The 25971-nt window shown below is 39.4% G+C and overlaps 2 protein-coding genes across 3 annotated transcripts; one reads left to right on the top strand and one right to left on the bottom strand.

Moving 5' to 3' along the window:
• Positions 1 to 3336: 3336 nt before the first annotated feature.
• On the bottom strand, positions 3337 to 17631 carry LOC119797842 (cleavage and polyadenylation specificity factor subunit 3-like). Its single transcript, XM_038307071.1, has 18 exons — positions 17447 to 17631; positions 17272 to 17335; positions 13965 to 14062; positions 13736 to 13864; positions 11098 to 11275; positions 10928 to 11017; positions 9603 to 9753; positions 9295 to 9470; positions 9066 to 9224; positions 7088 to 7234; positions 6857 to 7009; positions 6674 to 6782; positions 4545 to 4643; positions 4374 to 4468; positions 4199 to 4286; positions 4056 to 4122; positions 3851 to 3947; positions 3337 to 3764 (listed from the first exon to the last, which is right to left on the bottom strand). Exons 1-18 carry the CDS (start codon positions 17515 to 17517, stop codon positions 3663 to 3665), a joined length of 2073 nt encoding a protein of 690 aa, XP_038162999.1. The 5' UTR covers positions 17518 to 17631; the 3' UTR covers positions 3337 to 3662.
• Positions 17632 to 17763: 132 nt separating this feature from the next.
• itgb1bp1 (integrin beta 1 binding protein 1) lies at positions 17764 to 23603 on the top strand. 2 transcript variants are annotated; one of them, XM_038307072.1, is made up of 7 exons: positions 17764 to 17898; positions 19304 to 19418; positions 19507 to 19585; positions 19671 to 19801; positions 22505 to 22597; positions 22674 to 22823; positions 22894 to 23603. In XM_038307072.1, the coding sequence occupies exons 2-7, from the start codon at positions 19347 to 19349 to the stop codon at positions 22963 to 22965; spliced, it is 597 nt and encodes a 198-aa protein (XP_038163000.1). In that variant the 5' UTR covers positions 17764 to 17898; positions 19304 to 19346; the 3' UTR covers positions 22966 to 23603. The 2 variants fall into 2 exon arrangements, with proteins under 2 accessions (XP_038163000.1, XP_038163001.1); XM_038307073.1 differs by having other exon boundaries at positions 17824 to 17923.
• The last annotated feature ends 2368 nt before the right edge of the window (positions 23604 to 25971 follow it).

The raw sequence follows: 25971 nt of genomic DNA, 5'->3' as shown, positions 1-25971 counted from the left end.
TTAAAATGTGCTTGTTTTTTCCCCCTAAATTTCAAATGTTTATTCAGAAATATTCATTTCCTAAAAGTATCTCTTTTTAGATTAATAGAAAACAAATTTTAGATAAGTTTTTACTAAAATAGCAGCAGCCCAAAAAAATAACTTAATAAATGTACAAAAATTGTATATTAAGGGAGAAGACATTTTTTTTGCACATTTTTTGTTAAAAAAAACAAAGGGAATATATATATATATATATATCTGCACTGCCTAACAGGTTCATTAAAGTTAATTGCTATAACTTAGTATCATAATGATTAAGGTTAAAAAATAATAAATAAATAGAATGTCTAGATTTGTACAGAATGGAATTAATGTTGCTGGAAAGTAAGTATATAAATATTGTGTTTTTTTATAATTTTGACAGGTCCAAAATATCTAAATATTGATTGATTGATGGATGAAGTCCCGCAAGACGTGACCTTTTGAATTTTGGTTAATAACTTAGAAAGAAAAGCCGAAATGATCAACATTTTTCTGAAAACAGCTGAATTGATCGTAGGGCTTAATCGGATTGATTGATTAATGAAATAATCGTCAACTAATGTACAAATCAATTAATTGTTAACTAGAGAATAAAGACTTTAAAACATGCCTTTAGCTGGCAAGAGTGACCCACTTAGAGCAGGAATTATACCAAAATTGCAAAAAAATATAAAAATTTTGCATTTAAGATAAAAAAATATATATTTTTGTCTGTCAAAATGCTCTAACTAGAATTCTTCAGACAGAAAAGTTTTAGTTTCACCTGGTTTGATTTTGTAAAAATCTTTGTGGAACCTTTGGCTATCCGATTATTAATCAATGAATCAGAAAAATAAAAAATTAATCGATTTGCAAAATAATGGTTAGTTGCAGCCCTAATTGATGGACAACAATTTTGTGAAGTGAATTTTGTTCCATTATTGCTGCAATCAAAGAACACAAAAAAACCCAACTAGAAATGATGCACTGAAAATCTTAATCGGAAAAGGGTTTTGTTTTTGAAATTTTGTTCATATTTTTTTATGATTATGTGTGTTTAATCATTGCGTCTGGATTGAGCTGCAATTTTTTTGTGTTCATTTGACAAATAAAATGTTGCTAACATCGAGCAGACCAATAGAAACGCGGAAAGCCCCGCCCACAGAAGTGAAAAGAACGTGGGGCCGCGGCTAACGATTATTTAGCAAATCAATTAATCACATTGTTTATAGCCCTAAAATAATGTGATCTGAAAAATGCGATTTAAAAGAATAAAGTTCGTAAAACTCCATCTGAAAAAAAGAAAATTTGAAATCATAAAATTTAAAAAGAAAAAAAAATTATGATGGAAAAGTTTGAGGTATAGTGGAGGATTTTCGCTAATTTTTAAAAAGACCTGCCCTCTCCACTTTAAAAAAAAATTGCACATGCACAACCCTGTACCCGCTCCCGAGAGGAAACGCCCATTAAATGTGTCCGAGAGCGCGCACAAACCCATTTCTCCTTGTACACGCTCTGTTTAACACTTGCTGTTGTCATCGCTCATACAAGCTTAGTTTCCAAAAGAAGATTTGAAATTTTTCCACTACGCCGGACTCACCCCCGGTAAGTGAAACGAGCATCTATGACGGCCTTACGTAAACATACCACCAGAATGATTGACATTTAGAAGGACCACTTATTTTGATGATCCACCTGGAAAAAGAACATCCTGCACTCTAGCTTTCAGTAAACAAAATAACCAGTTTTTATGAAAAAATCATGTAATTAAAAAAAACAAAAAAAATTTAAAACCTCTAGACTTTTTACAGATAAAGACTTCTTTGAAATTTTAATTTCTGGATTTAATTCTTATCATTCCAATTAGGAAAACCTTTGGTTATCTCTGGTTTGTTTTCATTAACATCTTTATAACTAGCAGCACAGACAAGACTCTTTTCTAGACAAACATTGGACATCGGATTTAAGAGGTCAGAAGGGTAGTTACCAACCTCACAACGTTGCGTTAAACTACTTTTTTTATTTCAACATTGCAATGAACACAAACATTAAGTTCAGTTAAATATTCACAAACACATAGGTTAAATTAGTGCAGATTTGGCCAGCCCAAGTGGGAAGTCACCTGACCTGCACACAGTTGTGGGGGGAAATGAGCTGCCGGTGTGGGTCCTTATTAGGCAAGACCCTTCATGCTAATGCCTGCTTTGTAAGTCACACATAAGAAATGGATAAAAACAACATTACATGAAATTTTTTTGAGGACCAGAATGTTCACATTTTGGACAAAGAAAATTATTAGTTTGAGAGAAGGAAGCCGTCTATGTTAGAGAAAGAAAAAACAACTTTAAACAGAGGAATCAATGCAGCAACTGAGTTGATCCCTTCTTGCTATCATCGCAACCGCAAACCCTTTACATGGAACAGAAGACCTCGCTTATTCAGCCAGGCCAACTATTCCATTTAAAGTCGTAGGGAAGCGGCTGTTCCAACCGTTGAAGTTCCCAATTCTCCTGAGTGGTGCCCGACTTTACACGAGTGAATGAAGTGAATGTGATTGGTCGTTTATCAAGGGGGGCAGGATTGTTGTGGTGGAAGGTTCGCAAGCAAGTTTGATTGTGGCCGGTTTGTCAGAAGCATCTTGCTAACCAGTTAGCAACTTAGCGCTAGCAGGTTCCCAATGGGAAATTCCATTGGGACCAAGTAGCACTAAATTGGTGACTTAGAAACGACGCTGTCAAGGAACGCTATGGACAGCGGAAACATGCAAGAGGAGGAGAGTTTAGTGTCGGAGGTCGTGGATGAGTCTCCTCCGTCATCCATTTTTTATTTAGAGGAGGAAAGCGGGGACGAAGATGTTGTGGAAGAGGACGCCAGGGCGGCAGAAGCTTGGTTTGGTGTAGAAGGCTTCCAGCCGTACGTGTTTGAGCCCTTGCCTCGCAACGCTGCCAGTTCTGTTAGCTCTACGCCTGCCGAAGACACAGACGTCCATCCCCGTGAACACTGGGACGCAACTCAATGGGAAAGGAAAGAATTCTGATTTCAACCGTTGCGTATATTAGCTGCGACATATGAATCAAGATGCTATGATCGAAACAATTTGATTGACAGATGATCGTTGATATATGATTGGCCGAATTTAGATGTTCAGGCTGACGAATAACTAACTGGCCTGCAGAAGATAACGGGAAAACCCCCCATAGATTTTGGGACATTTTTGTCTGATAAAGAGTACATTTATATACATGTTTAAGCCAGAATGATTTGACAGTTAAATATGACTTCCCTATGACTTTAACGACCCCCCCCCTTTCAGAGACATAGACAGGTATGGGGCATTGCAGGCAAAGGGATTGAACGAATTTGTTTGTTTCACTTTGCATGTTTTCAAAACAAAAACAAGGTTTTGATGGGCAACTGTATAAAACCACAGACTCAAAACTATTTTTGACATTTTGAATTGAAAAAGCTTCCTGGATGGGAAGCGAAACGTCTTCAAACTTAAGAGACAAAGTCCAGTGGATTGTTTTTTTTACTTTTTTTGGAATACGCTAAATCTACTCGGAATCACGCTTAAAGTGCCTTAAAATCCAAACAGTTCAACTAGCTTATAGTTCTGTTCACACAGTCGTAGTTTTGTGGGCGGAGCTTGTCCGCTGGCCTCAGATGACGGGGTTCAGGGCGTCGTAGAGCCGCTGCACCGCCAGCTCCACCATCTCTCTGAGGGACTCGTCCTCCGCCAGCTCTTCCTCGCAGTAAACAGACTGAAGGAGTAAAAGCAGATGCTCGTTAAGCCGTGACACTCGGGCAGCGTCCTGCGGATCAAAGCGACCCGCTGAAAGCCTCTCACCCGCGTCTCCAGGCTGATGTGGACCGTCTGTCCGTCCACCGTCACAGAAATGGTTTTCCCGTCGCTGAAGTCCACACACTCCTCTCCAAACATGTCCCTGGATGCAGACGCAGGGCGGAGGAACCGGGTTTTACAAAATGAACTGATCTTTCTGTTGTTTTTTTATCAAACGTGATGGATTGTCAGAGTTTAAGGGATCACTCACTGCAGCATGACCTCTAACCGGCTCTGGAAGACGTCCATGTCCATGATGGAGCTCTGCGTCTCCATCACTGCTCATGAAACAGAAACTCTCCATTCGTCCACATTCTTTACATGCAGCTAAAGGCTTTTCATTGAAGGACTCACCTTTCTGAGCTTTTGGGTTGGACTGCACTTCCAGCACCACCGTGGTGACGGCGTCAGCAAACATGTCGTTGAGAGGGTTGGCTGCCCACTGAGACCAAGCAGAAGGCAGCGCAAAATAACTCAGCTTTTATTTCATGGTGTCTGCAGACGGTGACCCAGGAAGGCGGCCACTCACCTCCAGCACCACCATGCCCATCTCGTGGATCAGGGTGATGTTTTTAAAGATCTTTAAGGTCTTCTTCTCGGTCCCGTCCAGCTCCTCCACATCCCCTGAGACAGACGGCGAAGACAGAGCGAACCTTTTAGTCGGCATCCGCAGAGCGGCGAGGAGAAGCTGGAGGCTCACCTGTGAGGTTCCTCAGATGGCAGACGAGCAGGGAGTACGGCCCGGTGAAGGGGATGGCCTGGCTCTGTTTGACGGTGCTCATGGCGAGTTCTGTGTACGCTGTGGACAGAGGGTGAGGACGTTCTCACATGTTCAGCCTAAAGGCTAGTTATACTCAGAAACCAGGTCGTCTGCGTGTGTCGCAGTGAATGCAGATATGCCCCGCCCCTTCCACAGACACTCTCCCAAATTTTAGGTGACCGCAGAGAGGAGGCCCCTGATTGGTCAAATCTACATCCGCTCTACACTATGCGTATTTCCTGTTCGGTACCTTACCGACTTGTTTTGTTTGTACGACTACATCGTGGAAAACGACTCGTGAAAATGGACCAGCAAGAAGAACAAAGTGCGCAAAAACTAGGGGGGGGGAATCGAAAACCGGTTCCTGTTCAGAACCGGTTCCATGTGTTCCAGTTCCATGACACCGTCTGGCAACTTAACGATTCTCTTGTCGGTTCCAGGCAGCACCAGAGCCTCGCGCCGGGCAGCACCAGAGCCTTACGTCACGTTTTTACGCAAGTTACGCACACGGCATTCAGTAAGCAAGTACGACATGGCCAGGTAAGTTTAGAAAAGCAAAACAAAAGCAGTCAAAGTGATCGGAAAATTTGTCTTCGTTTTAAGGAAGAGAAAGATGGCAAAAAGGCGCTTCGCAATCATTGCAAAGTGACAATTACATCCGCGGGAAGAAATACATCTAACATGCAGAAACACCTCAGCATTTTTATTATTTTAACTATGAAAATTTTTTTTTAATTGAGCTGATAAATGTCAGAGCTGACACTTAAAACGTGTAAAAATTTCTAGATACATAAAACTTAATTCTTACTAGTATAATTTTTTTTTATCTGTAAAATACAGTTTCTGCTACAAAACTGTAATTTAGAAAATATATTATTACAGTTAGGTCTAGGAGTGTGATTTTGATTAGGAAGAATCTTATTTTAGTGATCTACAAATGGAAAAACAGAGAGGAGTGCTTTTAATAAATGTAAAAACGGCCTGCCATAGCCTGATCCATATAACGCATTAACTCAACAATCTGCTCCTTCGTTATCTTCCTCTGCTTTGTAGCCTTAGCGCTGTTTCTCTGTCATTTAAACACATTCTCCTTTTATTATTTTTGCATTTCTGTATTAAAATCTCTAGTTCCAATGGGGTGAAATAGGAGCTTCCTGTTGCCTGTTGTCATGGTGACTTGCTGAATCGGTGCTCCACTGATAATTGGCTTTTCGTACTTGTTACACACGCGTTTAACTCTGGGTGGACCTAGTTAAAAGTGATTGAACTAATTGATAGCAGACGTTGGGAAACTGAAAAATCTGATTTCCTGACTTTAGGTTAGATTAATTTAGAGTTGAGGATTTGAATCCGAGTTTGTTAAACCCGCTTAAGGAAACGGACCCAGGGTGTCCAGATGATTCTCATTTTTCTAAAGAAGATTCCTTCTGGCGTCCTTGTTCTTTAAAGGTTTATAGTCACAATCACTAACTTCTTCTGGTTGCACACAAAGTGTTTTTTTTTGGAAGATGACTGCGTCCTGCTGCCGTAATATTTAGATACTTTTGTGTTTTATGTCTTGTTGTTGTTGCTCAGTTTGTCATTAAATAAAATCCTTTATATGTAAAAAAAACATAAAAGGATGATAGTGTTCATGTGTGGAGGGAGAGAACAAGGAAGTGATGCGAATAAAGCAAGTAGTCATGTTTTTGGAACGTGGAAGTACCTGGAGAGAACTCATGCATGAACAGGGAGAACATGCAAACTCAATGCAGAAAGACCCCGGGCCGGGAATCAAACCCGGAACCTTCTCACCTCAAGACAGCAGTGCTACAATCTGTGTGAAATATGGAAATATTTTCTGGACGACCTTTAACAGACCCTCCACAACGAGGACAAGGTCACTGCTAAAGAAGCTAACAGCTCAGAGTCACGTGCGCAGGCAAAAGAAAGTTGAGTGGAAGAAAAAACTGAGTAAACGATGCTGCTTAAGGACTTTGAACTGTTTAATTCTAAATGATTGAATTTTAAATGATTTATAAACCTTTTAAAACGATAGTTTAATTGAGGTTTACTGAGTATTTACTTACTTGAGAGGTCAGAGGGATTCAGGATGTGGTAATTAAAGTTCTTCTTGACCAGGATTCCAGACACCCTCTGACCCTGAGCACATTTCTTATCAGCCAGGGATCCCATCACCTGGGAGGAAAGGTTGTTAGTTTGAGAATTTAAATAAAGATGCGTTTAGGTTCTGCTGAAAACAAAGCCTGAACCTTTGCCAGCTTCTCTCCTCTGAAGTTCAGCTTGACGGCCTCCGTGTTGCGAGGGTTGTGCACTTCGATGTGAACCTGGTCGTTGTCCTCGTACTCCCTGATCAGAGCCGCCTTCAGTCGGGCCATCTCGTTCTGCTCCCCGTGAACCAGGATCTGAGAGCAAAGGCGAGCGGCGGTCACGCTCGGTCTCAGAGGAACGACGCCCGCAGGCGGGTTATCAGGCAGACCTACCACATGCGGCGGTTTGAGGGCCCTGATGAACTCGCTGGTCTGCTGGTAGTCGGTGTGGGCGGAGAAGGAGATGTAGTCCACGGACATCTTCAGCGGCAGCTTCTGCCCAGACATGGTGGTGATCTCCTCCGGCTCAGACATGATGTGCTGCCGAGCAAACAAAGGGCTTTAAGCTCGCAGATTTATAACCCATCATTAAAAAGCCAGATTCTGATTTTGACTGATCATATGATCACAAGAAACTTTAAATATTTTTTAAATCTTATTCTGCTGAAAATCATGAAAAATCCCATTGAAACTACTCATAGAATCCTTAACTGCCCATCAGGCATTGGAAGGGGTGATTTTCAGACCTTTGCAGAGGTAGATGAGTATCACCTTTTCTTCTATAATTAAGGAAATTATTTAACTAGCTTCATAGCTCTGGTTTAAATTCAGCCCAAAAGTTTTATGAAAAAGACAAATTTTGATTTAAACATTTCTTTTTGGTACTTGGGATATATGGAGGGTTAAAGGCGCCAAAATGGAATAACTATGTCACAAAATAAATTACTTCGTTATGAGTAAAAAAAAAAAAAAAAAAAGAGGAAGAAGTATTCTTGCTCAATGAGAGGGTAGCCAATCACTGATCATTGGTAGTACAGGGTTGAAGTGAAGCCATATTGGTACTCCCTAGTTCGCTGGCAGTAAGTCAGGGAAAGCTGGACTCGATAACGTTGCTCTTTGCAACAAATTCTGTTCATAACATTGATGAGCAGAATTTCTAGGTGCAGCTAAGGTGCTGAAGGGATCAGTTTTGGTGGTCTTAGAACGCGTCTCTACTTTTTGCAGGGATGTGGTTCTAAAGGCTTCATCCGGCTGTGATCTACAGCTCTGGCTCACAGGCAGGATGAGGATCAGCCTCCAAATCAGCTATTTGTTTTGCATAAAACTGATTTTCTCTCAGATTTTTCTTAAAAATAACCAAAAGTTATTTGTGGCTGACACGATACGGATGACTGAGCATTTAAACAGGCATGTTGTAAAAATATATATGTTTCGACACCAAGTTTTACATTAATAAAATGACACTAATTATTATCGTACCTACATTTACAGGAATTATAGTTGCAGTGTTAGAATTAAATACAAATAAAATCTAACAAAGTTTTTGCACATCTAGGAATAAATTCCAGAGATGCACAAATCCATTTTTTTCCCCCCGATCCAGTCGGATACCTGCACACGGGCTGCGCATATCTGCTGATATTCAATCCGATTAAAATGCGGAAAGATCAGACTTTATATCTTGCCATGTGAGTAAAGGCTTTAGCTGTGACATAAACATTGTTAAAGAAGGTAACAGATTACCGCAGATATTAATGTACTTTATCTTATTTGTTAACAAATAAGCAGCAAAAACAAAGAAATAGTACAATAACATTTAACAGTAAAGTGTCCTGGATTGGATTTCTGATCATTTCAGATATCCGATCCATCTAATTAGTCAATATCGGAGACAATATTCGATAAAGACATCAGAATGTCGCATGTCGAATAAATTCAAGGTTAATTTTCAACACTTAAATATGAAAAGATAAGTGACTTTTTCTCTATCCTCCTTTCCTCTGAGACCTAAATGAGCTTCTGTGCATCTTGATGGAAACGGCAGATTAAAACATGGTGGTGGCAGCATTATGCTGTGGGGATGCTGTTCATCAACAGGGGGTGGGAAGCTCAGAGATGATGGAAGCACAATGGAGTTGGTTTCCAAACAACCCGGAGAAAAAAACAAACCCCTCCAGAGGCGGCAGAGGTTCACCATCCAGCAGGAAAACAAGCCAAACAAACAGAGCTGGAGGTTAAAGCGGCCTAGTCAAAGTAACATTTGGAAGTTCGCCATTCAATCTGTCTGAACTTGAGCTACTGTGGAAAACGGAATGAGTGAAGTGTCTGTAGATAAAGAGGCACTCCGCACCATTCAGATTTCTCCCGCTACCTTAGCCAGGGTGCCCTCCACACAGTACCCAGCGATGATGACTCCGTTCCTCTTGTCCGTGCACCAACTCTCAAAGAGCTCCCTGGAGAGGCCGCTCTGCATCATACCCGGAGACGCCATCACCACACTGGGGCCGATGTCATCAAAGTGGTCCATACTCTGGTTAGAGACGAACAGAGATCGGATCAGAACCGGAGGCGGAGCAGGGAAGGCGTCCTCAGGAGGCTACCTTCAGGTTGCTGATGTGCTTGAACACAAACGGGTTGTTGATGTTGATGGCTTTGCGGATCTTGTCGTTCATGGCGTTGACGTAGGTCTGATACACCGCCATGCACTTCTTGGCCAGAGAGGAGGCGTAGTAGATGGGGATGTCATGGAGTTCTGGGTGATTCTGCCAGTATTCATCTAGGATATAAAACAAAGACTGTGATTGAGGAAGATCTGCTAAATATAATTGGTATGATCTTCTAAATCCCACAAACGGATGAAGATCAGGGATAAAAGCCCCGCTGGAGCCAGAAGGGCTTTCTAACCGACCCAAGATGAGCAGGAGCTCCTGGGCCCGGCCCAAAGCGAACACGGGGATCAGACAGCGGCCCTCTCTGTTCACAACGTCATGGACCGTGTTACAGAAGCGAGCCTCGCGCTCCTCCCTCTTCTCATGGATGTGAGTGCCGTAGGTCGATTCCTGCAACGGGAGAAACGCCTCAGCGCCAGTTTAGCTTTTGGTTAAAACTTCAACGCATCAACCTAAATGAATACAAAAAATTTATGGAGTAATTAAAATATTAAGTTTCAAATGATTTTATCTATTTAAGCAGAAAAATGATCTATCTAAACTAACCTGGATCTAACTGAAAAACTTTGTGAAACCCTCCAACGTGGCTTATTTAAACGCTTCAGAATATGGAGAGAAATTTGTGCCAATATTATTAAAGGCAAAGAACAGTTTCAAAAAAGGACATTTGAAAAAAAAAAAAAAACACCTTTGAAAAAAAATTTGAGCTATTAAAAAAAAATCACGATAAAAGACAAAAAACATTTTGCAAATAATTCCCAACATAAATGCTGAATTTTAACTAAAATTTTCGCCAATAATTTTTTTTGCTGTTTATTAGGTTCTGTTTTCTTTTTATTTTGAATATATCTTTTTATGATTTTATATTTTCAATTCAATCAAGCGGGGTAAACTGAATTTTACAAACTGCATTATTTTCAAATCCTCTTGTACAGATTTTACCCTTCTGGTTAAAAAAAGCATTTCTATTGGTCCGTTTGTAGACCAATAGAAATCTATCTGCTCTAAGAGGGCAATAGCAACAGGATTTCTATTGGTCCGTGCACTGATCACCTGGAAATATAGTGGGAGAAATCTGCAAAAGTGGATTGTAATAGAATATAATTAAAATCTGAAAAAATATTTTTAAAACAATTTAATCTGGAAAGTGAAATCCTATAAAAATCTAACTGTAAAAGTTGTGACTGACCTTTTACACATATTATTAATTACTCCAAAAACTTTTTCCTTTAAGTTGCAGGTGAAGATTCTCATCATCCAGGTCAGAGTCATTCCAAAAGAAATTCTTCAAAACAATCCACTGGACTTTGTTTCCAAGTTTGAAGACGTTTCGCTTCCCATCCAGGAAGCTGTTTCTATTAAAAAAGTTTGTTTTTAATTTTGTTTTTTGTTTTTCCTTTAAGTTTTTTAAAGTTACATTTCTGAAACGTGTTCTCTCCAAATGTCATTAACTGAAATATGTTTTTTTTTTTTCCAATGTCAAAACAAAATTCTCTCCTCCATCAAAGTGTTTAATTAATGGATTATTTATCATAATGTAAGAGATGTTGTCCATTAGTCCTACTATGATTAAGATGTCAGGTTTGACACTCGGGATCTCAGCCGCCATCAGATGTCTGTCCTCCTGTCTGGAGAAGTCGCCCGTGTACAGCAGCTTCCAAAACACAAATCAAAAATTAACTCATTCCTTTATGACAGCATTTCCAGGCAGAATGATTTATTTAATTTTTTTACCTTAACTCCAGCTATTTCGATCATGAACATGGCCGCCCCCAGCACATGCCCAGCATGGTAGCACCAGAACTTGATCCCAGCCACCTCCTTAACCTCATGGAAGTTTATGGTCTCGATCTTGTCCATGCTGTCCTCCAGGTCGGTTTCAGTGTAAAGCATGTCATCAGCAGAGATGTTGCTGTAAAACAATAAATAAATACATGGCTTTAATTTCCTCACACATTAAATCATTTTATATCAAGCCTTCTTTACCATCATTCCCATAAATAAAACCTATTAGAACCAGTGGAGCTCTAGAACAAGATAATTAGCTTTCAACCCTGTAATGCCAAATGTATCGTATTTGATACATACGTTTTCTCAAATGTTTTGCGTCTGACACCTTTTGCATAATTTAATGGTAAAAACTTTGCTCAAAATCCTATTGTACACAATCAGATATACCTGATAACAGAGGGCAGAAGACTACACAAAAAATAATCTTGATTTATCGCATAGTAATAAATTATTAATGTCAAAAATGTATTTCTGTTTTTTCTTTTTACATATTTTGTTAAAAGGCCAAATAAGGACTTCAAACCAAAAAAAAGTAATTTTCTGTTTCATTTTAATCTTGGATCGGGCTTTAAAGGGTTAAAAAGCTTCGAACATCTTCCAGAGCTCTGATCCTCATGGAGAGACGGACCGACAAAGACGCAGACGTCCAGCATTTACCACAAGCCTTTATGTGTGGAGGACCAACTCTGCCATATTTAAAAATAAATACAGAAATAAATAAATGCTCAAAAGATAAAATAAAAAAATAATAAATAAATAAAGTTGAAGATTATAAAGTACAATAAATAAATAATTATTACAAAGGCGAATAAATAAAGAAGTTAATTAAAAGATATTCATACATTTATGTCTCACTGCATAGTTTAAACATAAATCTATTTATTTATTGTTTTTTTGGGGGCAATTAATTGTATGCTTATTTATTTATTGAGCATTTATTTATTTCTGTGTTTATTTTTAAATATGGCAGAGTTGGTCCTCCATACTTAGGTGAACCATCTTCATGAAATCACGTCCGACCTGCAGACTGCTGGTTTATGAAAACTATGGAGATGAATTTGTTCCCATATAACAAAGAAAACAAGGCGATTTATAAAAAAGAAACTTAAAGAAAATGCATTTCTAAAAAAATTTTACTTATTAATTGAAAATATGTAGGCAAATGATTAACCAATATTTCTACAGCTCGATATTTTGCATGTTTTTTCTTTCTCAGATATCACGTTCTACAATTTTTGTAAAAAAACATTTTATGATTCTGTTTTTCTTCTTTCCTTTCTGGGAGACTGAGGTTTAGGAACTGAATTCTTTCTACAGATATCAACCTTTACACTTCTGGGTGGTCTGTGTGTGGATCAATGGGAAAGATGCTGCTAATGTTCCAGCAGAGCAGATTGATTTCTGCACAATGACCAACCAGAAGTGAACCCCAGTGGGCCTCAGCAGATGGCCGCTCACACTGAGCCTGGTTCTGCTGGAGGTTTCTTCCTGTTATAGGGAGTTTTTCCTCTCCACTGTCGCTACAAGCATGCTTAGTGTGAGGGATTGCTGAAGAGTCAATGAGTCGATGCAATCAGCTGGTTTTCCTTAGAAAACTTTGAATCAATCTGACTGGATGATCTGGTGAACTGGAAAGTGACCTGAGATGACATGATGTGAATTGGAGCTATAGAAATAAACTGAATAGAATTGAAGTGTAAAGAATGAAATATTAAAAACGGGAGTAGTGTTTTTAGTGTGATTAGTGATAAAATTGAGTTCCTCCGCAGAAGAAAAAAAATGTTAAAGAGAAAATTAAAATTACAAATTAAATAAATAAATAAAAAAAAATCAGGAAAAACTAACAAAAATATTAGAAAAAAATGGGAAAGAAAATCTACTTTTAAAATTCAAACTTTAAAAGATGCAGAAACATAAATTACTCTGAAAACCTATTTTTGGATTGAGATTCAAATCTTCTGTTTAGAAACGTGCTTTGAATAAAACTTAAAGAAGTTTCAATCCAAGTCTTTTCTGGTGCTGCTATTTCTATACTAAATTTATACTTTACTTATCCTTCTTTTACAGACTTCTTTTTTATATTCCAAACATCTTTTTGCTCTCACTATTCAGTATTTGTACTGTTATTTTTAACCTTTTTTTTCTCTTTTCTTTTTTATATATATTTATATATAGATGCATTTTAATGTGTATAACTGTGTGACCCTTTTATATTGCCTTTGCTGCTGTTAAAACTAAATTTCCCCATTGTGGGAGAGTAAAGGGATTTTCTACGGTAGTAATCTTATATTGAGGCCTTCATTTGCCAGATCTTCTTATTTAACTGCTTGAATTAATGGAAAATACACTCTTAATAAAATTTTACTAATTTTTTAATTCAAATACTTATGTCAGATTCATATGCCAAAAAGACAAATGTTTGCAGAAACCCTAAACACACCATCCCCACAGTGAAACATGGTGGTGGCAGCATCATGCAGGGGGATGCTATTCTCTAGCAGGAACAAAATAAGTCAAGGATAATCCTGGGAGAAAATCCATCCCTCAGCTATGGAAGAGGCTGGTGAAGATCTGCAGCTACCTGACTTTGACGTAGTCCGACAGCAGCCAGCGGTAGATAGCCTTGGTGGCGTGCGTCATGAAGGTCCGCCCCTTAAAGCTGGTCTTCTGGAGGAACCAGGGCAGAGCGCCGCAGTGATCCAGGTGAAAACTGATAACAGAGACATGAGCATCAACCTTAGACGGCTGAAGTCTGGTTTCCTTAGAATATAAGGAGAAAAGCTTTAGTCTAACAGGTTGGAAAGACTCACTGGCTGATGAGGAGGAGGTCAATCTCAGCAGGATCGATCAGGTCTATGTAGGGAAGAGCGTCCATTCCCTCTAAACCCGGATGAATGCCGCAGTCCAGCTGATAAAAACAAACAGTTCGCTTTAGGTTCACGGGTGAAACAGTCGAGAAATAAGTCAAAATGTCTTAAATTAAGTGTATTTACCCTTCATTTGAGAAAGTAAACTAGGTAGTTTACCAATGGAATGAGTATTCTTCATTATATTTAGATAATATACACTTGAAATAAGTCAATGCAATTATGCTTTCTTATTTTAAATGTAAATTGTCTCGTTCCATTTGCAAAATGTCTTTTTACCTCCTCAATACAAGAACAAATGCACTTATTTTAAGACTGACTTATTTAGATTTAGATTTTTTCCAGTGTTTTATTGTCTGAGTTTGAGGATTTCAGTCATTTTCAGCTGAATAAACCTAAGATCATAGCATAGATCAGATAAATACAGGGCTTCCCCCTTTTAATACGCTCTAATCTGCCCCAGAGACTCCAGCAGCCGAGGGCAGGACGGTTCTGATCCAGTTCCCATGCAGTCAAGTTCTGCAGAATTCTGCTAATTACCGGGCTCCTTTTAATGTGGGAGTGTTTAAGTTTAATTGGAGGAAATAAAAAGTAACACTGTCACAGATAGGCTGCGTCTTCATGTCCTCCAGAAGACCAGCTGGAAATGACTGCAGAATCCCACTAATCTACCGATTATTCAAGGCAAAAGTATAGATCAGTCAGAGAATAAGAAATTCAACTGTTTATAATTTAGAAATCCAATTTGAAAAGCATTGCGCATTCGAACGTTTAAATAAGAACTGTAAACTAATTAATTATTAAATACTGTGGTTTGGAAATGCATTTCTTAAATCATGTTTCTAGATATAGATTTAAAACCATAATTCATAAATCTGATAAACTTAAAAAACTGATCAAAATATGTAAAATAAATGCATCTGACCTCAATAAGAGCAAGAAAATAAGATGATCAGCCAATGGAAAGAGTCTGTCTGCTTTTAAAATGAGACAATTTTGCACTTTAAAGAAGATAATGGAGGGGATTTTTCTTATTTCAAATTTAAATCACCTTGATCGATCAGATAATCATCTTAACTTATTGCTCAAATGGGTTTACTCTTTTATAAGAAATAATATTTTTATATCATTTATATTTTTAAATGATAACAGAGGAAATGGAACTGATAAAGAGGGGAGAAACGTGAAGTAAAAGTCAGCAGGTCAGGACTCAAACCCACAACATCAACATCTTTTTTCCATGATCACTCACATTGTCAAATATTGTTTTACATATGCATTTACTTTTACTTTACCCTATTTAGCATTTCCATTATTTTTTTCTTAAAGGCACACTATGCAACATTTTTCAGTTAATTAATGTGTTCCATAACGTTTTGGATGATTAAATGATTCATTTCAGGTCGAACAAAGGTTTTCTCGGCCGCCCTGGTGGTCTGTGGGGGAAATACTGCACTTGCAATTGCAGGAGCACCGACCCGCATCCACAGGCTCAGAAGTCTCGCGAGAGTCGGTCTTGCTTTACGGCGAGAACTGCTACACGCCCAGAGTTAAAAGCATGCTCGTTGCTAGCACAGTGGCGATCTTTGTGCAGTGCTGCTTTCACACCGGACGCAGCAAAAGCAGCAAAATCGCGTCTGCTGCTTCATTTTTGCTGCTTGTACCAGTTAGTTCTGACACGCGGCTGAAGCAGCTTTGCTGCTCTGGCTGCGCGGTGCGAAAGTGTGTCTGATGCGCATTGGGCGGAGCTTCACTATCAATGGGAATAAAGTAGTTTTAATATGTTTTTAAGTGAGAAAATACACCTAAAAACGTAATCAGTGCAGTCAGTTCATCCAGATTACCATCCTGCCTTACAATATTTTTTCTGTCGGAGCCGCTCAGACCCCCACATACCAGCGGTGCGCCGACAGTTGGAATCCCTTCATCAGCAGCCTCTGCCGGGTCGCCTCCTCGCGGTTCACCGCGGCAACTGGTAGGTGTTTTTCATCTAAATAATCCAAACTGCAGGCAGCAGGATAATGCATTTTAAGTTAATTTAGGCGTCAATAAACTGTTTAAGAGGAGTGATCATAGCGCTCTGATCATCAGTGCTGTATCTCTCTCCCTTCCAGCTCCCAGATCAGCTTCTCTGATTGGTTGACGCGGCGCGTCGAGCAGCAAAAATTCAATTTTTCCATCTTGAGCAGCAGCGCGTTTGCGGCGCGGCACGTCACGCGCGTCAGGTGCTTAGTCATTCGTTGCGTTTGCCTGTCTGCTAAGCTCAAAACAACCGCGCCTGGCTTGACGGAGAAACCAGGAGAACAGCTGAGCATATTTACGACAGTGCACTTTTACTTTCGCCCTCTGGGGGGAGCCTCGCTGGAAAATCAACACCGGTTGCATAGTATACCTTTAAGCCCCCCCCCCAAGTAAAATGAAAACAATAAAAACTAACAGACAAATCGCAGCTGCTCCACAGATCTAACTAGTAATAGATTAATAATTACAACTCCTCTTAGATCAATTCACTATATGACATTTCACAGCAAGTTTCAAATTGTTTTTCTAGATAAAGTATTTAAAAGTTCAATTTTAAATGATTTAATTTTTTCTTTCAGTGACTCTCCTGGGGCTCCATAAATCTGTGCTGCAGAAAAGCTGCAGGACGGCGTGCAATGAGGACCGATGGCCACTAGAGGGCAGCATCACAAATGATGAACGTCATAGGGGGCGGGGCCAGTGGCTGGGAAACCAGAGCAGGGGGGTTTGGAAAAAATACTAGATGGAAGCTTATTAATTTTAATAAAATTAGTTAAGGCTTCATTTTTTTTCCTAAAAAGATGCATTTGAAACGAAACAGGAAAATAAACATTTAAAAGGAGATTTCAAAATGACATCCTCCCCTTTTGCTTGTTCCGTTATAATTCGATTTTCAACTCTGTTTCAAAAGCTCCTCATGGTGGCCCTTTTTAAATACAAAGTTGAGACACTTTCTAAGGGAAGTAATTTTATTTCAGAAACGTTAGATTGATTTTATTTTATTTTTTATACATTTTTTATCTATTTTTTTAAATATATATATATATATTTTTTATTTTATTTTAAAACGCTTCGTCTTTGTTAAAGGGCGATAGTAACAAATAAATAAATCAGTAATAAGTAATAATGAATCAGTGTAAATATTACATTTGAAAAATAATTGCGTTTGATTTTATTTTTATTTTTTTCTTAATGAACCTGGAGCTCCTCTAATATTAATAATATTTACCATTATTTTCCTCCCTTTGAACTCCAGGATGATACAGGATCTCCCGACCTCCTGACCAGCTCCACTGCAACAGAACAACAAAATTAAATAACAAAAAAAGATATATATATTATGTGCGTTTTGGTTTCTGAGGGAAGCTGGTTAAAAATAAACGCATAAATAAATATAAACTTACAGAGGACGGATGAGGAGCTGGTCACTCTCCTCAGCCGGAACTATCAGGTCTACTTTTCGTTTCGTAGCCATAATATTTAATTTAGCAGGTTAAATATGTGGAATTATAAAAATAAAATCGTTCATTCTACTGTCTGTATGAAGGAGACGGTGGCGGATGGTCCGTGTGGAAACAGCAACTGTTGCATAAACGTTCCGGATAAATATTGTTTTCGTATTTTATTAGTAAATTAAGTTAAGCTGGTTAAAAATGATTATTTTAGTGCATAAATAACGTGCTGGGTGAGACTGTAATCATTTGAATGTTTTTGTATTTTTCTTTATTTTTTTGTAACCTTGTGGTCGGCTGCGGCCCCTTTAAGGCGCGTTGGGTGTCGGCTCAAAGAGAAACCAGAGAAACAAGAAGAAGGAAACTCTGCAAAGCAAACATTTAAAGTTTGGCGGTTCGGACAGGTGAGGCGGTTCTGACCCGGTCCAGGTGAAATGATCTGTTTGTCTCTGTTGCTGTAAGGAAGTCAGAAACAGGAAGGTGTTTCTGTGGGATCAGTTTCCGTGTTACAGCAGAGAGCAGCGGGTCTGGTTCTAGTTCTGGTTCTGGTCCAGGTCGCTCTCTGTCTTCTGGTTCATGTTTATGTTCCACTGCTGGTGACACAGGTTGCATTCAGGTGTTTAGACGAGGGGTCTTCAAGGTTTTCCAGGCCAAGGACCCCCAAACTGATGGCCAGATCGAGCGGGGACCCCCTATTTATATATATTGCATGAAATTGTGTTATATCAAACTGGTCCTATAGTCAGTCTATTTCATATAGTGTCATGTAACGATAGTAATTTCTCCCTGGGATTATTAAAGTCTGATTCTGATTCCCTGTTGATGGGACAGGTGTTGTGAATGAAACGGTGCCCAGGTTTGAAAGAGCTCCTGTGTGCATTGATGACTGAAAGACATCTTCTGCCTCCATTTATCTGTTTACTACAGTCTGTTGGATTCATGTTAATGTGGATTTATAAGACATTTCAATTAATGGGGAAAAAATTCCAGGGGGGAATATAAAAAAAAGTCTAATCAACCAAAACTTTTGCGACCCCATGCAGTACCTCTGAGGACCCCCTAGGGGTCGCGGACCCCCTGTTGAAGACCTCCGGTTTAGACAATCAGATTCCAGGCTTCTGTTAAAACCGTCAGAGCTGCAGACTGAGGGGGAAGAAGGAAACATTGATCTATTTTATGGTTCTCTATTTAAAACCCTTCCTCCCTCCCTCCTCTTATGCGGGGTCGGGTTGCGGGGCTAGCAGCTTCAGTAGGGAGCTGCCATCCCCCCTCAGTAGGGAAAATATATGACCAAATAATAAAATGTGGAAAATCTATCCATTTTCTGTTATCCCAGCTGGGATGGTGAGGGGTGCTGGTGCCTATCTCCAGCTGTCAGTGGGAGAGAGGCGGGGTCCACCCTGGACAGGTCTCCAGTCCATTTCAGGGAAACACCGAGACAAACAACCATTCACACACACACCCTAAGGAGAATCTAGAGAAGCCAATTAACCTAACAGTCAATTTTTGGACTGTGGGAGGAAGCCGGAGTACCCAGAGAGTATGGAAGCAAATCATTACCATATTTAAAATGAAAAAGCATTTCCAGAAATGCTTTTTCATTTTAAGTATGGTAATGATTTGCTTCCATAGGAGAGAACCCACACATGCTCAGGGAAAACATGCAGAAAGACCCCGGGCCTGGAATCGAACCCAGAACCTGAGCAGCCCATTGGAAATTTAGAAAAAAAAAAAAATATCACTTAAAAATGGCTGAATAGTTTAGTTTTTGAAACATTTTCATCTAATCTGCCATTTAATCTGATCCAGGTCAGCGGGCCTGAGGCTCCGGATGCGGTCGTCATGGTGAAGGATGTTTCGGAAAGTCAAGAAACGACACAGCAGCAGCAGCTCACAGAGCAGTGAGATCAGCACCAAGAGCAAGGCACTGAGACCCCCCCCCACCACCCACACTCAACCAGCTATAATCCCTCCCCCCCCACTGTTCTAATCCAGCTTCTCCTCCTTCACAGTCTGTTGACTCCAGTTTGGGAGGCCTGTCCAGGTCCAGCACCGTCGCCAGCCTCGATACCGACTCCAACAAGAGTTCAGGTCAGAGAGGGGGGTGGGGGTGGGGGCTGGGGTCAAAACGCACAGAACCTGGGCGCAGTCTGACCGAAGGTGTGATTCCCTGTAGGAAACAACACGTCTGAAACATGCGCCGAGTTCCGTGTGAAATATGTTGGATCCATCCAGAACCTGCGATTTGAGATGAGCAGAACCCTCCAGGAACCGCTGGAGCTCATCAGCTACATCGATGCTGCTCAGGTTAGATGCAGACGAACGTCTGACAGGTGCTGCTGAAGAAATAGATCCTCAGAACCTCACAGCATCATTTTTAAATTATTTATGACGTGAGATTTAGACCTGGGGTTCCCAAATGATAATAATCATTGTGACGTTGTTCGCGGAGATAAATGTAGCGTACAGAATCTAATATGAAATATTAAAATGCACCATCATATAAAGAGATGTTTATTTATTGATCCATTACATGATTAAACACATTACCCGCATGTACCCGGTCCCGAGAGGGAACGCCTGTTAAATGTGTGCGAGAGCGTGCATGAGTCCATTTCTCCTCGTGCACGCTCTGATTAAAAGTTTCTGTTTGCGTCGCTCATACAAGCTTAGTTTCCAAAAGAAGATTCGCAATTTTTCCTCTGTCTCACCACCGGTAAGTGAAACGAGCACGTAGGACGGCCTTAACGTAAACACATCACCAGAATGATTGACAATTAGGAGGACCACTTATTGAGATGATCCACCCGGAAAAACAACATCCTTCACTACAGCTTTAAATCTACCAATAAACTGTAAAATACACCAATTAAACAATTAAAATAGTCATTCGTAAAAAAAAAAAATCTAAATGTATTTAATAAAAAAATTAATTTTAATCAAATACAATTTGTGTAATTGTATCTAATGTAATTTTACAAGAAAATATTTATTTTACAGTATTTATTTATTTTAAAATTTATTTATTTTATTTTAGTTATAATTGCTAAAGCAGATGTTGGCTGTTTAGAGATTCCTATCTTAGCATATTATGGGGAAAATTAATAACATCCATTAATCCGAAGTAAGTTTCCCACAAAGACGACAGGTGGTTTGAGAGCGGCATGAAGAAAGACAACCTTAAACAGAGGGGGTGGAGCAGCTGAGTTAATTCCTCCCGCTATCATCGCACCCCAAACCGCTTTACAGGGGAACAGAAGACCTCGCCTAATTAGCCAGGCCAACAATTCCCTCTAACGACCCCCCTTTCAGAGACATAGACAGGTATGGGGCATAACAGGCTAACAAAGAAGCCAAACGACCCCCATTCCAAAGGGGGGGACCCGTTCCTCCGTTTCTATTTGCATGTTTTCTAAACTAAAACCAGGCTTTGTTTGGCTGCTGGATAAAACCTGGAACTAAACGCTATTTCTGACATTTTGAATTGAAAAAGCTTCCTGGATGGAAGAGAAACGTCTTCAAACTTTGAAACAAAGTCAAATTTTTTTATTTTTTTTTGTTTTTTTAACTTTTTTGGAATACGTTTCCTACAGAAATAAAAAGCATTTTTATATTTCTACCTGCAAAATATTCCCTTTTGTTTTTTTTGTTTGGAAAATCTAAAATAAACTGGTCAGATTTGAACCCTTTAGTTTCCTCAAACATTTTAGATGCAACAAACCGAAACGGACACCTGAGTGAAGTTGGCCCCCCCACGTTCTTCAAATCAGACAAAATTAGTGTCAAACGTTTGTGCAGAAAAAATTTTCATTTGTGCCGCTATCGTTTTAAAGATATAAAGAAATATTTCTAGAGGTCATCAAAGGTCAACCAGCCCCCCCACCTTCTTCAAATCAGACGAAATGGGCGTCAATTAACTTGGCTCCGTTTGTGCAGCAAAAAATTTTGTTTGTGCTGCTTTGGCTTTGAAGATATTAAATTAGAGGTCATCAAAGTTCAACCAGCCCCCTCTAGAAACATCTCTTTATATCTCTAAAATGATAGGGGCACAAACGACAATTTTTGCTGCACAAACGTTTGACACCAACTTCGTCTGATTTGAAGAAGGTGAGGGGGGCTGGTTGACCTTTGACCTCTAGAAATATTTCTTTATATCTTTAAAACGATAGCGGCACAATCGAAAAATGTTTCTGCACAAACGTTTGACACTAATTGATTCTGATTCCTGGTTGATGGGACAGGTGTTGTGAATGAAACGGTGTCCAGCTTGAAAGAGCTCCTGTGTGTCGCTGAATGTGAGCATTGATGACTGAAAGACATCTTCTGCCTCCATTTTTGTTTACTACAGTGTGTTGAAATCATGCTAATATGGATTTAAAGACATTTCAATTAGTGGAAAAAATTGGAGGGGTGAATATAAAAAAAAGTAATCAACCAAAACTTTTGCGATCCCCATGCAGTACCTCTGTGGACCCCCTAAGGGTCACGGACCCCCTGTTGAGGACCTCGGTTCTAACCTTTAACTTTTTGCCGCCTTCGGTTTCAAACCAATAAATGGGAAGTTTCCAAACTAGTTTTTCATTGACTAACTTACATTAGGTGATGAAAAACTAACATTCCTCCAGACTTTAGACTCCTTTGAATTTTAAAACTGTATAATCGGCTAATTAGCTGCTGGTTAGTTGCTCTCCGACTCCCACAGAATAGAGATGATTTACAGAACATTAAAAGCTCTGATGGAGGCGTGCAGGTGGCGCAGCGGTTTGCAAGCACAACTCCAGGCCTCAGTCCTCCACTCGTCTGACCCGGGTTCGAATCCGACCTGTGGTCCTTTGCCGCATGTCTCTCCCCCTTCTCTCAAAAGAAATCAAATGGACTCAAATTAAATCTAAAGTAAGAATGATAATTTGCTGTAAGCAAAACAAATATTCAAAATAAATAAAATCTGTGTGTAAAGATAGGATTATTTTTTATCCCTTTTGTCTAAAATTTGCTGCATTTCTTTTACAGCAAGATGGGAAACTGCCCTTTGTTCCTGGAGACGAGGAGATGGTCCTGGGAGTGTCCAAGTACGGGGTCAAAGTGGCCTCAGTGGACCAGAGTGTGAGTAGACCACTTCTACACGCATTGACACAGACTGAAGATAGTTTTAATCTGATTGGTTGTCCCGTCTGGACAGGACGTCCTGCATCGACACCCTCTCTACCTGATCGTACGCATGCTGTGTTACGACGACGGCCTGGGGGCGGGGAAGAACCTGCTGGCTCTGAAAACCACCGACACCAAACAAGAGGAGTGCAGCATCTGGGTGTACCAGTGCAGCAGCTCGGTAGGTGTCCACCAATCAGACACACCGACTGATGTTCAGCCACCTGACCCGCCTCCGTCTGTCTGAACAGGAGCAGGCCCAGTCCATCTGCAAGGTCCTATCGGCGTCATTCGACTGCGCCCTGTCATCAAACAAACCCTGAGTCTGTGCCGCCTCACCTTCCGCAGCGTAGACCTGCTCTGTAGCAGCAGAACGTCTATGATGCGTTAGAGGAAGATCCACGGCGTCCAGCCTGGTGCATCACCAATCAGTGTTCTAACCAATCAGTAGGCAGCGCATCGCCTCCGAAGGCGGAGCTACTGTGAGGTTTTCTTTTTATTTCCCATTAAAGGTATTTATTTTATCTTTTAATTTCAAAACAAACACCAAAAAGAAGTGGAATCAGGCAGATTGTAGCATTTCTAAAAGACGAATTAACCCTATTGTTTAATTTAAAACTAAAAGGTACAAAAAGCTCCAGCCCATCTGTACGTCTTTTTTAACGGTAGGCATTAATGGGCGCCGGCACCAAACGGTACTACGACGTGTTTTACTGAGATCACGACAGTATTGGTACAGGAAGTCACTTTGCTCTGTTTTTAATTCAGCAGTTATGTAGGGAAACGTTTTGGTACCAAATCTTTAGTTTTTGTTTTGTTGCAGTGATTATATGTGGAGATATTCTGACTGGTTTTGATTGATGTTTACGGTTCCAAACCTCATGTTGTACAATAAACCAGAATCCTCTTTGCTTCTGTTCCAAATGTGAGAAAAACAATAAATCATTTAATGTGATGCTCTTTGTTTTGACTTATTATTAAAGTATCTCTAATCATGACGCAGAAGCCGCTAAAGGAAACATGCTAAAGCAAAACAAAAACACCTAACAAGGTGGAGAAGAGTTATAGACCCCAAAAGATAAAAGCACTATAAACCAAAAATAGTAATAATAAGCAATAAAATCACCTGAGTAAACAAACCCACACAAAATTATATTGATGGGGAAAAAAGCACCAAACCTCGAAAAACAAAAGACATTAAACACATACGAATTAGAAATATCGGAAAATTAAAAGTTAACCAAAAAAAAGAATTAAATAAAAAGAAAGTTAAGCAAAACAATGATCCATCTGTAGCAGAACATCAGAACGCCTTCGTCTGGAAAATGCCAGTAGCTCACTCAGATGGTGTCTGTCAGCATCAAACCTATATTTCCATAGATTGATTAATCACTGCAAAAACAAATTAGAAATAAGTGTCTTAAGATAAGTGTATTTACCCTTAATTTAAGTAGGTAGCTAACAGGATTTCCCAATGGAATGAGCACTGTAACGCTTAAAATAACAGAATTAGATAAGATGCACTCAAAATAAGACTATATAATTGTTTTTTTCTTATTTTAAATGTAAATTGTCTTGTTTCATTGTCTAAATGTCTCACTTACCTCAATTTAATGCACTTAATTTAAGGAAAAATGACTAGAATTTCTATTTTTTGCAGTGTAGTTGAGATTCTTACTTTGACTAGGCCGTTCTTAGACTTAAATTTGCTGTGATCCAACCATAGCTCTGGCTTTAGAGTCATCATTCCTTTTAAAGGAGAACTTCCACGCTGGTCTTTGTTTTTTCTCCAAAACAATTACACACACACAAAAAAAAAGCAATCCCACAGCATTGCTTAGGGGTGTGTGAGTCCAACTAAACGTACGCGACACTTTTCTGATGTCTTAAACCGTCTTTAAGAAAGCGTTGCCTCTACTATATGGTAACTCGACACTTACCGATGGTCTAACGAGATTCTGCAACATTTTGAATCCAAAAAATTTTTTTTGTATTCCGACCAACTAATAAAACTTATTTAGAGCTGCAAACATTGAAAAAAGATAACATGTTTAAGCAATATCAACCTAAATCAAGAAAACAAAAAAACTAAACTAGAAGCTAAATAAATTGTTGGGTTGCTGAAATTTTTAGACATTTCTGTTCAATTTTTCTCCACTTAAAAAAGATTTAAAAAATATATTTGTGTTCAATTTAGAGTCATTTTTTTTTTAAGTTAAACATACTTTAGTCAAAGGAGGAAATGCCAACCAGCATTAGTTAGTATTTCTATTTTTTCACAGATCATATTTAGACAAAGTCTAAAAGGGCCATAAATATTTTAAGCTTTAAATATGTGCAAATTTGTGATACACCAGCCTTCTAGGGGTGTGAATACTTTAGCGAAGCATTTTGGAGGCATCTATTGGGGGTTCAATGCTCAGCCTTTTAGCTCAGTTCAGAATTTTGTGCTTAAATGTTCCTTTTCTTCCCCCCCCCCCCATAGTGAAATGTGAATGTTTGAATACTCACCAGTAGAGGGAGCCCTTGCATTATTTAAAACTTTTTCCTTTTTTGCCTGCTTATACAGCTGATAAAATCCACTTCTTACCCTGTGAGTTAGTTCTTTGAAAACCGAACAGTGAGAGAAAAACCACAGAGACATCATCTCATAATTTATTTTTCTTCCAGTTGTATTTTCTCTTTCCCTTCCACACTTCAGGAGTCAGGTTCATGAGCGCCTGCATTTCCAGCTGCTCATCACCGCAGTTCACTTTAATCACATTTCGTGCTCTGACCTTTTTAAATACAAACAAAAACTCCATATGTATTTACATAAATAGGCGACTACATCCTGTTTCCAGTGAGTTTTACACAAGAGGCAGCTTCTCTTCTTGTCTTCAACAAATACATGAAATGCTCCCATTTCACCTCAATATGAACACAGATTCTCTGCAACTGCAATGAAGTTAATTAAGCTGGATTATTAAAAGCGTCGTTCTACCTCTCAGCTTCCCAAACGCGGCAGTAACTGCAACTTTCTTCACATTTTCTCTAAATCTCTAAATTCTTTTCACTTGCAGCTTATTCTGTGCAGATGTCGCCTCAGCACCGATGCAAACATCTGAAACTCGCTGAGATCGTAACGAGCAGCTTGACTGAGAGTCAGACCTGAAGACGGAGCGTTGCCTAGCAACAGGCGTGGATGGATGATGGGCTGGGTTAATGTTCAAAAAGGCTCAGATTTTCAATCACAATTTTACAGTTTTAAGTCCTTTAAATGAGAAGCACCATCTGTGTGAAGCAGGAAGTAATTTAGCATGGTCCCTCCCCCACCTATTGCTGCCTAC

The sequence above is a fragment of the Cyprinodon tularosa genome, unplaced genomic scaffold, assembly GCF_016077235.1.
Source record: "Cyprinodon tularosa strain WSP-4 unplaced genomic scaffold, ASM1607723v1 ctg6, whole genome shotgun sequence".
Lineage (NCBI taxonomy): Eukaryota > Metazoa > Chordata > Actinopteri > Cyprinodontiformes > Cyprinodontidae > Cyprinodon > Cyprinodon tularosa.
Note: the sequence above shows the minus strand (reverse complement) of the source record. Positions and strands in the feature narration are given on the sequence as shown.